General features: G+C 45.5%; 1 protein-coding gene across 1 annotated transcript in view; it reads left to right on the top strand.

Moving 5' to 3' along the window:
* adamts6 (ADAM metallopeptidase with thrombospondin type 1 motif, 6) overlaps positions 1-3620 on the top strand; it is a 70755-nt gene extending 67135 nt beyond the window's left edge. The window contains 1 exon segment of the mRNA XM_084571875.1: positions 503-3620. Within this exon segment, the coding sequence (XP_084428001.1) occupies positions 503-612 (110 nt within the window). The 3' untranslated portion in view covers positions 613-3620.
* Positions 3621-12172: the final 8552 nt, after the last annotated feature.

Genomic DNA, 12172 nt, shown 5'->3' with positions numbered 1-12172 from the left:
TGTAGAGGTTTTCATGCCTATCATAATTTTGGGCAGCTCCCCTGGTGACACGGGGGAGAACTGAGACAGAGGCTGAGAGGTGAGGAGGGGAGGAGCAGGTGAGGGAGTGGGAGTGCAGATGTTGAGGGATGTTGAGGAAAGGATGTTGAGGAAAGGAGCGAGCCAGACTGATGAGCGCACAAGTATAAATGGCTCTCACAGACGTAGGCTACGTACGTCTACGTCCTGCTGTACTCTAAAAAAAAAAAAGAGCCTTTACCACTTCAACCTTCCAGTAGCATCATGGACCTTATTCTGTTTTTTTGTATTTTTGTCGTTTCCTGTAACACTTTCATTTCCACACGGGGATAAATAAAGTCACATCTTATCTTAGCAGGATTAGAACAGAGCTACCAAAACCACAAGATCGTGATGAACAGGTCAACTCTAAAGAGACGAGTCGAGGCATTTTTATTAAACCTTCTCCACTCTCTAACCCAGCTCTTTTTCTTTCTCTCTGCAGAATGCAAGGACGTAAACAAAGTGGCCTACTGCCCGCTGGTCCTGAAGTTCAAGTTCTGCAGCCGAGCGTACTTCAGACAGATGTGCTGCAAGACCTGCCAGGGACACTGACCCCCGGAGCAGGAGAGCGAGGCGTAGCAAGAAATAAATAGATAGATAAATAAAACAGAGCGATGCAGCAAGATGGTGGGATAGGACCGGCCAGACTGAAAAGAAAAGGCAAACCAAGACTCTGGACCAGAAAGAAAAAGAGATCAGCGCTGTCGTCCTCCTGCCCTCTTCACCGTGGTGGAATCCAAACCACTGCTCAGCCCGCGACGCTGACACACATACACACACACTTAAATGTCACTTCTGTGAAGTGGAACTGGGAAGATTGTTTGTTGCTGATGTTAATTTTTTATTATAATAATAATTATTGATATCATTGTTAGTCTTCCTCCGTGTTTTACGAATCCAAAGTGCTGGACACATCGGCTCGCAGTGGATGCACCCCCCCCGTCCTACTCCTGGAGATCTGAAGAGAAGAGCAGGGCGGGACGGGACAGGGGTGCGTTTGGGACGACTGTGATGGTGCTGTTGGCAGGCAGACTTCAGGCTTCGGTGCACTTTTTTTTTTTTTCCCGTGTAAATACTAAATGCCAATTTACCGCTCACATACGACAGAAAACCCCCATCGGTGTACTGTATATTTATTGTACGATTCCAAACAGAGCTGAGGTGTCTGATACTAGCCTACTGTCACGGAAGGGAATGTAATGTGATTGAATTCATATTCAGTGTGCTGGAATGAAAATATTACATACTGTAACGTACCCTTATATACTGTAAGGACTTATATATATTATATATGATGTTAATCGAGGGCCAGAAGATACCAGGTGGTTATAGGAGGAGTTTAAAATCATATTTTTTAGTTTTTTTTCTTTCCCCAGACGGGTGCCTTAGTTCCTAACAGTCAAATTAAAGTTCATCCAGCCTGGGCCACGTAAAGGGCCGTTACCAAGCTGGCAAACGTCCCATGGAGAAGCTTACAGTTCACTTTTGAAGGATTCGTTTTGAAGGAGCATGTTCTATGAAGCAGCACCGTGCAGTCACCATTTTAAACTCTTTTCTAGGCTGCTCGATCGTCTAACCACGTGTCGGTCGGGTGTCACGGCTCAGCAGAAAGAGTTAAAGGAGTAGTTCAACATTTTTGGGAAATGAAACCAAGCCGTCTGCTGGTTAGCTTAACTTAGCTTAGCTTAGCTTAGCATAAGGACTGGCAATGAAGGGAAACCACAGCTCTACCGCTCACTGATTAACAAGTTGTAGTTGCATAAACTGAAGACTCCAAAAACACAACTGGGCTCGTAGAGTTTCCCTCATCGTGACTAAGGGTCCAGTCATGCGACACCCACACATGTTCCTATTTAAACCCCAGCTCCCCATCGGTCCTTCAGAGCCAGAGACTCGGATGAAACGTCTTCGAGAAACTCCAAATGTCAAGTTGACCTTTTTTATTTTGGATATACAACACTACCCAGATGATTGAGAACCTTCACAGGCTTTAACTTCCGCTGTGAGGGGTGGTGTGAACCTTTCTTGACCCTTTCGGTAGGAAACCCCGCCATCTGATCAATACGTGGTCTGGTTTGGAATAAGTCCAGTCTTTCTGAGCGCACTTCCTCCACGTGGGATGAAGAAAATGAATGAGTTTCCAGGAGGGACAGAAAGCATAGGAGGCAGCAAAACAACCAGATAAAGGAAGGTGGAATCCATGTGGGCAGTGCTTTGTACAAAAAAGTTTTATAGTGATAGATATTTCAGGGCACGTAGTCTCATTAGATCATTTCATGCAGACAATTAAGTTCTGATCCAAATGATTGTCCGTACAAACGTGGCCATAAGTTGCTGCAATACCCCGTGTGGCCACTAGGACAAATAGCTTAGTTCTTGTGAGCTAGGTGCGACGGAACTAGTCCGTGATTGAACTTTAGTAAGATTCAAGGTGTTTGAGAAGCTGTTTTTAGCGTTTATTTTAGGCAAATGGCATATTTCTTTTCAAAATGTTGAACTATTCCAACTCACACATCCAGGCTTCAACCCTCCACCCTCTCAGATAAAGTTCCTCCTTCCCCTCCCCCCTTCGGTGGAAAGAACAGCCAACTCGACGGTGCTCATTGTATTTTTATTATTTTAATTTCCACGGAGTACTGTGTTTACCTCTTCTTTTCCTCCTGCTAATGCTCCGAGGGGTTGCGGCCTCCCCTCCCCCTCCCCATCCGCCGGGCTGGGCTTCTGGTGCTAATCAAGCGGGTGCTTCCATTCAAACCCTCCTCCAAACAAATATGAAATAATGTACGCGTCAATATCTCTGTTTGGTAAATGCTGGTCATGTCCTTGTTTTTGTTTTGTGTCTGTTTATACCTCACACTGGGATTTTTCATTGTTTAACCGTGCATTTATCGATTGTGCAACCAACAAAAAAGACAAAAAAGAAAAATGGCCGCTCGCTCGCCTTCCCCTCCCCCCCCCCACGGTCGTAACGGATCCCTTCACCACACGCTTGCTACAGAAGGAGAAATCCGAGAGACAATGCAAGGCGTGTAGGAAAACAAAATTTTTTTTGCTGCTGCTACTTTTTCCGTAGCCACCTTCAGTATGAACACATTTTAAAAATCGGTTATTTTAACCTTGAATGAGCCGGGGGTCGGGACAGGACGGCGGACGCTGGGAGGGATTTGCTCAAAACTGCTCGGGCCGACTCGTCCGCCGGGGACAAGGAGCCTCCAACGAGATGAACTCGATGAAACTGGTCCTCATTGCTGTGAACCTGGATGTCTGAATGTCACATTGCTAAATTACCTTAAAAAAAATAATAAGTGCAAGAGAAATGAAAAGCATCATGTGATTAGTTGCGTATATTTTATATTCAGTATTAATGTTGGTACACTGTTACTAATTTTTTTTCTTTCAAATGTAAATTATATGCTAATTTATTGCATTGTCTCACTTGTACATTTATTTCACTGCATGCAAACAGAAATTTAGCATAGTGAAAAAAATGCAGTGATGCAGCCCTTCACCAACATTTTTTTTTTTAAAGTAGATACAATAAAAAGAGCAGCTTTTAAAGAGACTCTGAGTTAGTCAAGTCATTTTATGTCTAAATCTAAACACACCGATCAGCCACACCATTATGACCACCCTCCTATCCAGCAATTTAAGCGCTAGCGAGATTCGATCGTCTTCCATATCTTTGTCGGTGACAGTTGGTCTCTCGTGGACGTTGCCTAGGTTCTTGTATACACCGATCAGGCTTAACATTATGACCACCTTCCTAATATTGAGTAGGTCTCCCTTGTGGTGACTCATCAGTGAATGGAAAATGGGCCTTCTGAGGGTGTCCTGTGGTGTCTGGCAACTCTGTCTGGGATCTAGTGAATTTGGAGTCCAGGTCAACATCTTGTGCTGTTCTGCATCTTGCATCCTGCTGGGGATGGTTGCTTCCATCAAGGAGTGTCATTGAATTTGTTCTCGCTCCTAGGGCCCACAATGGTTAGCGCATGTGACGTATGCTGCAGTGGGAAGTCCTCATAGGGCTAGCAAACGTCACATGTGCTGAGCATTGACGACGAGAGGCACTCTTCTTATTATTTTCAGATGTGGGCCAGTCATTTTGACATCCATGTCCGTCGGATCGCGCCGTTCATTCATGCATGCACACACACTCAGTATGCCGATCTCTACCCAGGAGAGATTAGCGGTCATGCTGCGAATACTAGCATCTGGGAGCTAACAGAGTGGACGCTAGCATTTCCACTTTTCCATATCAACCATGCCTACTTCAGCTTTCTGACCCGTCACATGATAGCTGTTGGACACAACACGAGAAAAAAGTTCTGCCCAGTTGATGTGTCAAGAACAAGCTGCAAGAACTCCCAAATGAAGGATGTGAGAAACAAGAAGTTTGTTCTCGCTTCCCAGCAGAGCAATCATTTACTTCTCCTGTCAGTGGTTTTAATGTTGTGGCTGATCGTGTGTATACATGCCCGTGCAGCATTTCCAGTAGAGTGTGTGTTACGCCGTGTTGGGAGAAGCTCTGAAAAGCCCTGAGGATCAGATGAGAGGCGTCGGTGCCAGGATGGATGCTCCGTTCTCACAGGCTTTCAGAGATATACACCTCTGTCCTTTCATTCAACTCTTGGAAAGCACCCACAGCCTGAGAACAGCTAATGGCTCCACACCAGGACTCCCATCCGCCCCCCTGCCTCAGTTTAGGGTGACCGGATCGAGAGAAGGGGCTTTTGTTCTTATCAACTTAACTCCGACGCATCTGAGGTTCGGTGCCGTGATAAACGTCAGCTACCGTGAATCGTCCCGGTCTCCGTTGCCATAGTGTTATTATTACGCCGCTCTCCTTCCTCTCATCCCACACCTCGAGTGTCTGGATTCGCTCTTTTCTGGGAGCTGTGAGGTTTCCACTCTCCTTGGTAATTAATTCCAAATAAACAGAAACTAGCCCACTTGGCCGGGAGGCCGCCGCCGTCTCCTTCTAATCCGCAGCGTCCAATTACAGCGGGAGACGGATGGCCTGTTTGGTTTAAAGTAACCAGTTTAGAATACCTGTATGTCTGGGCCCCGGCTTCTGTCTCTCGCCCCGACCCCGTCTGCGGGGGTCTGTGATTACATTAGTCCCAACCTGCGGAGCTTAGAGAGAGATTCAAAGAAGAAGACGCCTCAAACGGAGGATCCGGTATCTGAGCCCCGAGGTGGCTGCTTTACACCAAACATTTAGACTGGACCGCCAGTGCGTATGCGCCCGTACGTCGACGATAGCTCGTTGTAGATTCGAGCCGTCCACTGGAGAGCAATGAAAGGAAGGTTTACTGCTATTTATCTTTCCAAGGGATGTCTTGGTTTCAGCTCTGCAGGTCTTCAGACACTAGAACGTGGCAAAGGTGGATCTAATCTGCTTGAAAAATATTTGTTTCTACCGCTGTACCTTGGTAACCGACTGGTCGAACACTGATCCGTCCCAAAAGATGCTCGGGGTATTGAGTTTTGGAATCTCTCTGTTTTCATAAATCGTTTTATTTTGAAATGCCCCTCACTCTGTGTCTTAGTTGCACTTCCTGTCTTTGGCCATATTCGCACACGATTAGTTTAGCCTGTGATTAAGAAATGACACCTCCTGAGGTTTTGCGTGGCTCATTTGCACGGGATAAGTGAATTTAACTTACAAATGTACTCACTTTATCCCTGTTATGACGTCCCTGCTAATTTCCTCTTAGAGTAAATATTCTACCTTTTATTCCTTCACATTTTTGACACCTTTAGTCACTTTGCAGTATTTAAATCTGCTGCCACGCGTCTCATCTGTCTCGTCATCCTTTGAGATTTAGTTCTTCTGATGTCATATTGACTTTGCATCCAAACATCCGTCCAAACTTTTATCTATAACACAGCCTTAAGAAGAGGCACTGGACTGTCACAGGACCTCTGTGTTTGGAGAAATATGGTCGGTAATTTGCAAACTCGAGATTCAAGAGGGATGATTAGAGGTCTCCAGGTGAAACTAATCCCGTGTAAACAGGGCTTTTGTCTGTGCTCCCTCCTCCCTAACTGGTCTCACCTGTGTCTTGTTCCCTCATTAGTCTCACTAATCTCAGGGTGTATATATATATATATAGTCCTGCCCCTCAACAGTTTCTCTGTTCGCTCGTCTTTGATTCACCTGTCGTTCTTAGTTACCTAGATGTGTTTCCTCATTCTCTATCCTTCAATTTTCTGTTGCCTCCATTTAAACTGAACTTCACTGTTTCCATCTGGTCTTGCTTCTATCGTGCCTCCTTGCTACATGTCGTGATAATTTCATCTGCTACCACGGTGCACGGTGTAGGGAAATGAATTAAAGAGTCCAGACGTCAGAAATACTTGGTAGTACGTGGAAGAACTTCATTAGACAGACGTGTTTCAGCTTGTTGCTTTCACCAGGTCCCTTCCAAGGCCTCCACCTTTCTCATACTTGTTTGGTTGAATGAATAATTAATAAAAAAGGAGGACTAGAGCTCCCAGTGAGCTTAGCGCAGTCGTCCAAGTGACAAGTAGTTCCCCCAGATGCTTCATTCAAACAAAAGCTGCCTCACAGCTACTGAGCAGATATTAATTCATTCATTCATCTTCTGTAGCCCCTTGTCCTCTGGAGGTTCGCGGGGGGGCTGGAGCCTATCCCAGCTGTCAATGGGACGAGAGGCGGGGTACGTCCTGGACAGGTTGAGAGACAGACAACCATTCACACTCTACACCTACGGCCAATTTAGAACCACCAGTGAGCCTAACAAGCATGTCTTTCCAACCTCGACGTCGGTCAACAAACTTTCATTTTGTTTTAATTTTCATAAAAGTTTACCCTGACGCCCACTCACAAGAGAATATCACGTTTGATTCAGTCTCAGGTGCTCCGTCGTCTTCACTGCTCACCTTACAGAGTCACGTTGTCTGAGATGCAAATGCAGCCCGGCCTCGGTGGAGCAAATGTTTGGGACATGTCCTGTCCTCAGCAGGTAGTGGGAGAGAGTAAACAGAGGCTAACTCCTGACTTCCATATTCCACCCACTCAACTGTGAGCTTACAAACACTGTACTGTTGCTTATGCTCCGTATTGGTTTGTGTCCCGGACAATAAGCTAAAAAAACATTCAAATGAACTGCAGTGAGGTTACATTCAATGGTTTCATTCCACTACATTAAATTTCTGAGATGAGGGGATGATATCCGTCTCCCTGACACGTACCATGTGTACTCGATTCGACAAGTGACTGCGCAATTTCCTAGTACATCGGGCTGCTCCTGATAAGAGGTGTAGAGAGGACGGGGAACAGATTTCTCCACTTCTCTGGGATTTTGCACTTCAAATGGACACGACTGACAGTGAGAGAAGCCACTGCAGCGGCTTATCGGCAATAAAATATCCCCCGTGAGCCGCACGACGAAATAAAGCTGTGCATAGATACGGAGGCGATAAGACGTTAGCGATCAGAGGGATGCGCGGAGAGGAGAGGTTCCTGCTGCGTGTCAAACTTAATCATCTGCCTCCCCTGTAAGTGGAGTGAGGACAAACTGTATCAGAGCTCTAAACTTAAAGTCAGCGGCTGTTTGTGTGTTTCTTCTCCGACGGGAAGGTGTGAGGATTAGCACAGCAACGGACAAAGTTGCTCGAGTGCTTCAAGGGGTCTCGGACACTCTTCCATCCCGACACAGTCGCAGCAGGACAGGCAGCTCCAGATGGTGTGGCTGGAGACGGTGCATGCACGGACCCGGGGGGTCTGACAGGCAGGAATGCTGGCCTGGGACGGGAAGGTCACGGATCCAGCACCTGCTATCTACTGGGCTCCGTCCCGTTAAGCGCCGGCTGGCTGCCGCTCTTTCCCACAGCTGAGGCCCAGACTGAGCTGCCACGGAGGAGATCAAAGCCCGAGGGGGCAACTGGCTGCAGAGGAGAGGGCAACAACCGCTGCATCGCGTTTACCAGGGGAATCTGTTTTTCTTTTCTTTCGCACCTTCAAAGATGTGAAGAGAAATGCTTCAGCTGTGCACCCCCACCCCGCCCAGAACCAAACACGCTACTGTTCATATGGATAACATACCGTAACATTTCAAACAGCGTTCAGGTAGAGTAGGAAGCCCGTGATATAGCTTCCACTTGCAGAATGTGCAGCCGGGACAGAACTGAAGACTTGCTTTATAAAACTGGTCCTGAATGACAAGTATGGTCCCCATGGGCTCCAATTGGAGTGTAAAGTTATGGATCACATGACATCCAGCCTAAACTCATCAGCTTAAAACAAACTCAATGATTGTGATTCTATTTTTATGAATGCTGGCGTCCCAGAGAGCAAGGCCTTGGTCTCTGGTCAGTCTTCAGTCCGTTAACAGTTGCTTGCAACCAGTGTTCAAGTTCACACTAAACAGGAAATAGTTCAAAGTTCAGTTCGCACAGATAAAAGTCAACTAGTTCAAGTTCATAGACCTGCCTTTTTTGAATACCCAATGACTGTATATGCTAGGCAAAACTCAACTGTTTGCGTGCATCAGTTGCTTCTGCGGTGCCGGAGGCGGCTTCTCATGCTGTATGCCGTAAATCGCGCCTCGGCTGACAGATGTCGTAAAACTTATTTATCTATTTTTTTTCCTGAACGGGGGTGAACGTCGTTATTTCCCTCCAGATTGAGCAAAACTCACGTCTGCGCTCGCGGTTCAGTTCACAGCTCACAAAAATACTGCTAGCAACATGCTTCAAATAAACTGGTTCTTACAAAGTCTCGTTTGATCATTGACCATTAATAGTTTGGCAAATGCAACTGAATGACGCCACAAAATAGACGACATAAGATGGTTATGCACACCTTAAGCCTCACCTCGAAGGGTTTTCTTGGTGTTTGCACACACAGGGTTGGGGTTAGGACGCAAAACACTCTGTGAAGTACTATTAAATGAAGCTTGAATAACTGAGGTTCAGGAACCTGCCTATATAGGCTCCACCCCAACCCTCTCTGTTCTCTCTTCTTCTTTACAATCTCTTTGCAGGAACCGGGGGGTCAAGGAGTCGACGCCTCCAGAGATATGCCCCCACCCTGAATCTCTCTCCTCGGGTTCCTACATCCAGACTTCCAAGGATCGCCATCGGTTGCTATTCCATTCTCTTCCTATTCCCCTCGACCCCTCCGTTCCATCTCGTAACCTTCCTCCTCCTAACCCGGTCAAATAAACTTCTTTGAACATCAAGAGGCGTGGTCTTGTTAGTGAAATGCTATTGATGGTGCTGGGGTGCTGCCTGTTTTTAGACATTCTATACATATCTGCAGTGCACAGGATGTATGTCTTCTGGTCGAGAATATAGATTTCACTGTTGCAAAGCATTACTTTCTGCTGGGTTTTTACTACTGACTATCTAAGGTAGTGCAACCCCTAGTAGGAAGGATGGGGGGGGGTTGGTCTGGCTTCCAGGCTACACGGAAACATTTGCACCTCCATGGAGGAAGCTCAGTCTGACAAATGAGGCGCCATCTTTTATTCCAGTGTCCAGTTGTTTGTCTTCTAGTTGTTTGTCTTCTCGTTAGTGGCCGCTATTCCCTGTCCGGACATCTTCTTTGCACTTGCTGCAATTCGGCAGGTAGCTGGGTCACCTTTAAGGGACACCGTTTGGTCGCCACGCTGTCCTCTGTCAGCATTAAAAGACAGGTAAGTGGATTAGGTGTATGAGGAATCAATAGTCAATCACTTAGGCCGGTGGAGGAAAGCCAAGAGCTTTTGCTTGGTCGTGGATTAGACTGAATTATTTTGCGTGTGCGCCTTCATTTGTGTAAATGTCTCTTTTGAACGGCGTGCTCCACATTGGGCGTACTTAAGGACATCCTCTCTCAAGAGCATTATGAAATCCATCAGGAATGAATAATGCTGTGATTCAGCCTCCTCTGCCCGCCACTAATAAATGACAGCAAGCTAATGAGGACGAATGATAATGGGGCAGCGGTCGCAGTGCAGAGAGCTGCGGGGCTCATGGTTATTGCGCTGTCCGGCTACATCGTAGTGCCGTCTCCGTTTCATAGCTCACATGTCCTTCAGTCTCGACGGGGAAAAGGTGAATCTTTGTATAATACATGAGGACGTCCGGTGACAGTTTGACAGCCGCTGTAATGTGGACCCTCTTTGAGATATATTCATTTAGAGGCTCTGAGGCAACAACAAAATGTTTTACGGAGAGTAAGTCATCCTGTTTTACAGTCTAATCTCTCCGCTCTCTCGTTACAGTGAAGGAGTGGCTGTAAAGACGAAATAATCAGCTCTGGAGTAATTCATTTAAAAAAGACACGCCACAGAAACGAGAACAGAAGTCCCTGATCTTGTATTTAAGATATTAAAATAGCAGAGGAGTTTGTGCAGACTAATAATACAACAGTGGGAGTCATCTTGAGGACTTCTGATGATACTAAAGTCTGATTTATGCTTCTGCATCGGAGCTGTGCCCAAAGGCTGCACGATGCACGGTGCTCTTATGTTGCATTGAAGCAGATCAGTCTGAAATGCATGTCCTTATCCATGTCTCACAGACCGTCCACTTGGTGGCTACTTTAAACAATGGTGACAGAAACTGAGCAGCTTATGGAGTTAAAGTTAATAAATAAAAAGAAAATCCCTGCAGTGCAGAAAAAGGAGAAGACGTCTAAGTAGCATGTTAGCAGCCTGGTGCAGACGCCGCTGCAGGCGCTCTGGTCTCTAACTCACCATTGCATGTTATAGTGGCCTGCTTTATGTATATGTCGCCTTAGTCGTGGGCTTTTATTTACAAATCCATTCTCTGCACGATCCATAAAATGTGAAAAAAACTCAGTCTCTGTTTTAAGGATAAACTGAATTTTGTGGTTTTTAAGGTACGAACTGAATTTAGGTTCAGTCTCAGCCAGATCTTTGATCTCAGTGCGACAAACCTGCTTAAATAAAGTCTAAATAAGATAAATAAAACCACCAGCCTACAAGTGTGAATGCTTACGATGCTAAAACAACTTATGTAGGCTATGCCAACGTTTTGTGTAGGTTTATTGCAAAAGTAAAAACTAATCTTTAAAGGCATGTAGGAGTAAATAGAAATTGTAGTTTTGAAGTTGTTCTTTATTTATATTACAAAATATGAGATAGGAACACACAAGAAACAATCAACAGTTTCTTTAAAGCTGTACGATTCGATAGTTGGCCACTAGGGGCCAGAGAAAAACGACACAAACAACCACAATGTGTCATCAGCTGATAAAGTTGGCTGTGGTTATTTTGGTGGCAAACTAGTAGGTGCAGAAAAATGAGTCTGGAGTCATGATTTTGTTAATCTAACAAGTTTTTTAAATCCTAATAAAAGCAAAATAACTCGATCCGTGTGCTAGACGTTCAACTTTCTTCACCAGCTTGTCAGTCTTCGCTGTTGGGAATGTCTTTGTACTTTAGGAGGTTTCTAATCTTCAAAGTGGCGGCCTTCCCAGTGTCAAGAAAAACTTTAAAAGAAGATGAAGAGCTGCATCGGTTCAAAATAACCAAATAAGTGATTGATGATAGAAAGTCCTTCAGTGACAGGAGCGTGAACGTGAAGTATCGCCTGCTTACAAACAAACACGGCCTTTTTATCTCCTTTACCTCGAAGGCTGCATACCTCAGATTGTGGACTGAGCAGCGGTAGAAATAATGACTCCAGACACGTGCCCTTTGCACTCATGCGTTCATTAAAGCCACAATTTGCATTTTGGAAGAACTTGTTGGTTCATAGACACCTTGGTGGGTCAGAGAGTGCATCGTGGAGGTTCTCAGAGTTCAGCCTCTGCAGCAATCCCAACAGATGTGAGGAGATCATGTAGATGTTGAGGATGTGCAGGGTAACATGGAATAAGGTTTATTTCATATCAACTATGTCAACTCTAAATGCACCTTTCTGGAAAGGTGATAAAAGTGAAACTAAGATGTGCCGTTGAGTCACCAGAAAGAAATGTTCTCGTTGATAGAAATGCTTCAGAATAACTAACAGCTGCTCCGTGACCTGGTAATCTAGGTTTCCTGTTAAACTCGCACACAACAGAAGATGAATCAGAGCCACGTCTATGAAGGCCACTGTAATGAATGGGATCCTGTCTGAACTGGTAAAACAG

The sequence above is a fragment of the Chelon labrosus genome (genome assembly GCF_963514085.1).
Source record: "Chelon labrosus genome assembly, chromosome: 22".
NCBI lineage: Eukaryota > Metazoa > Chordata > Actinopteri > Mugiliformes > Mugilidae > Chelon > Chelon labrosus.
This window is presented reverse-complemented; position numbering and strand designations above follow the sequence as displayed.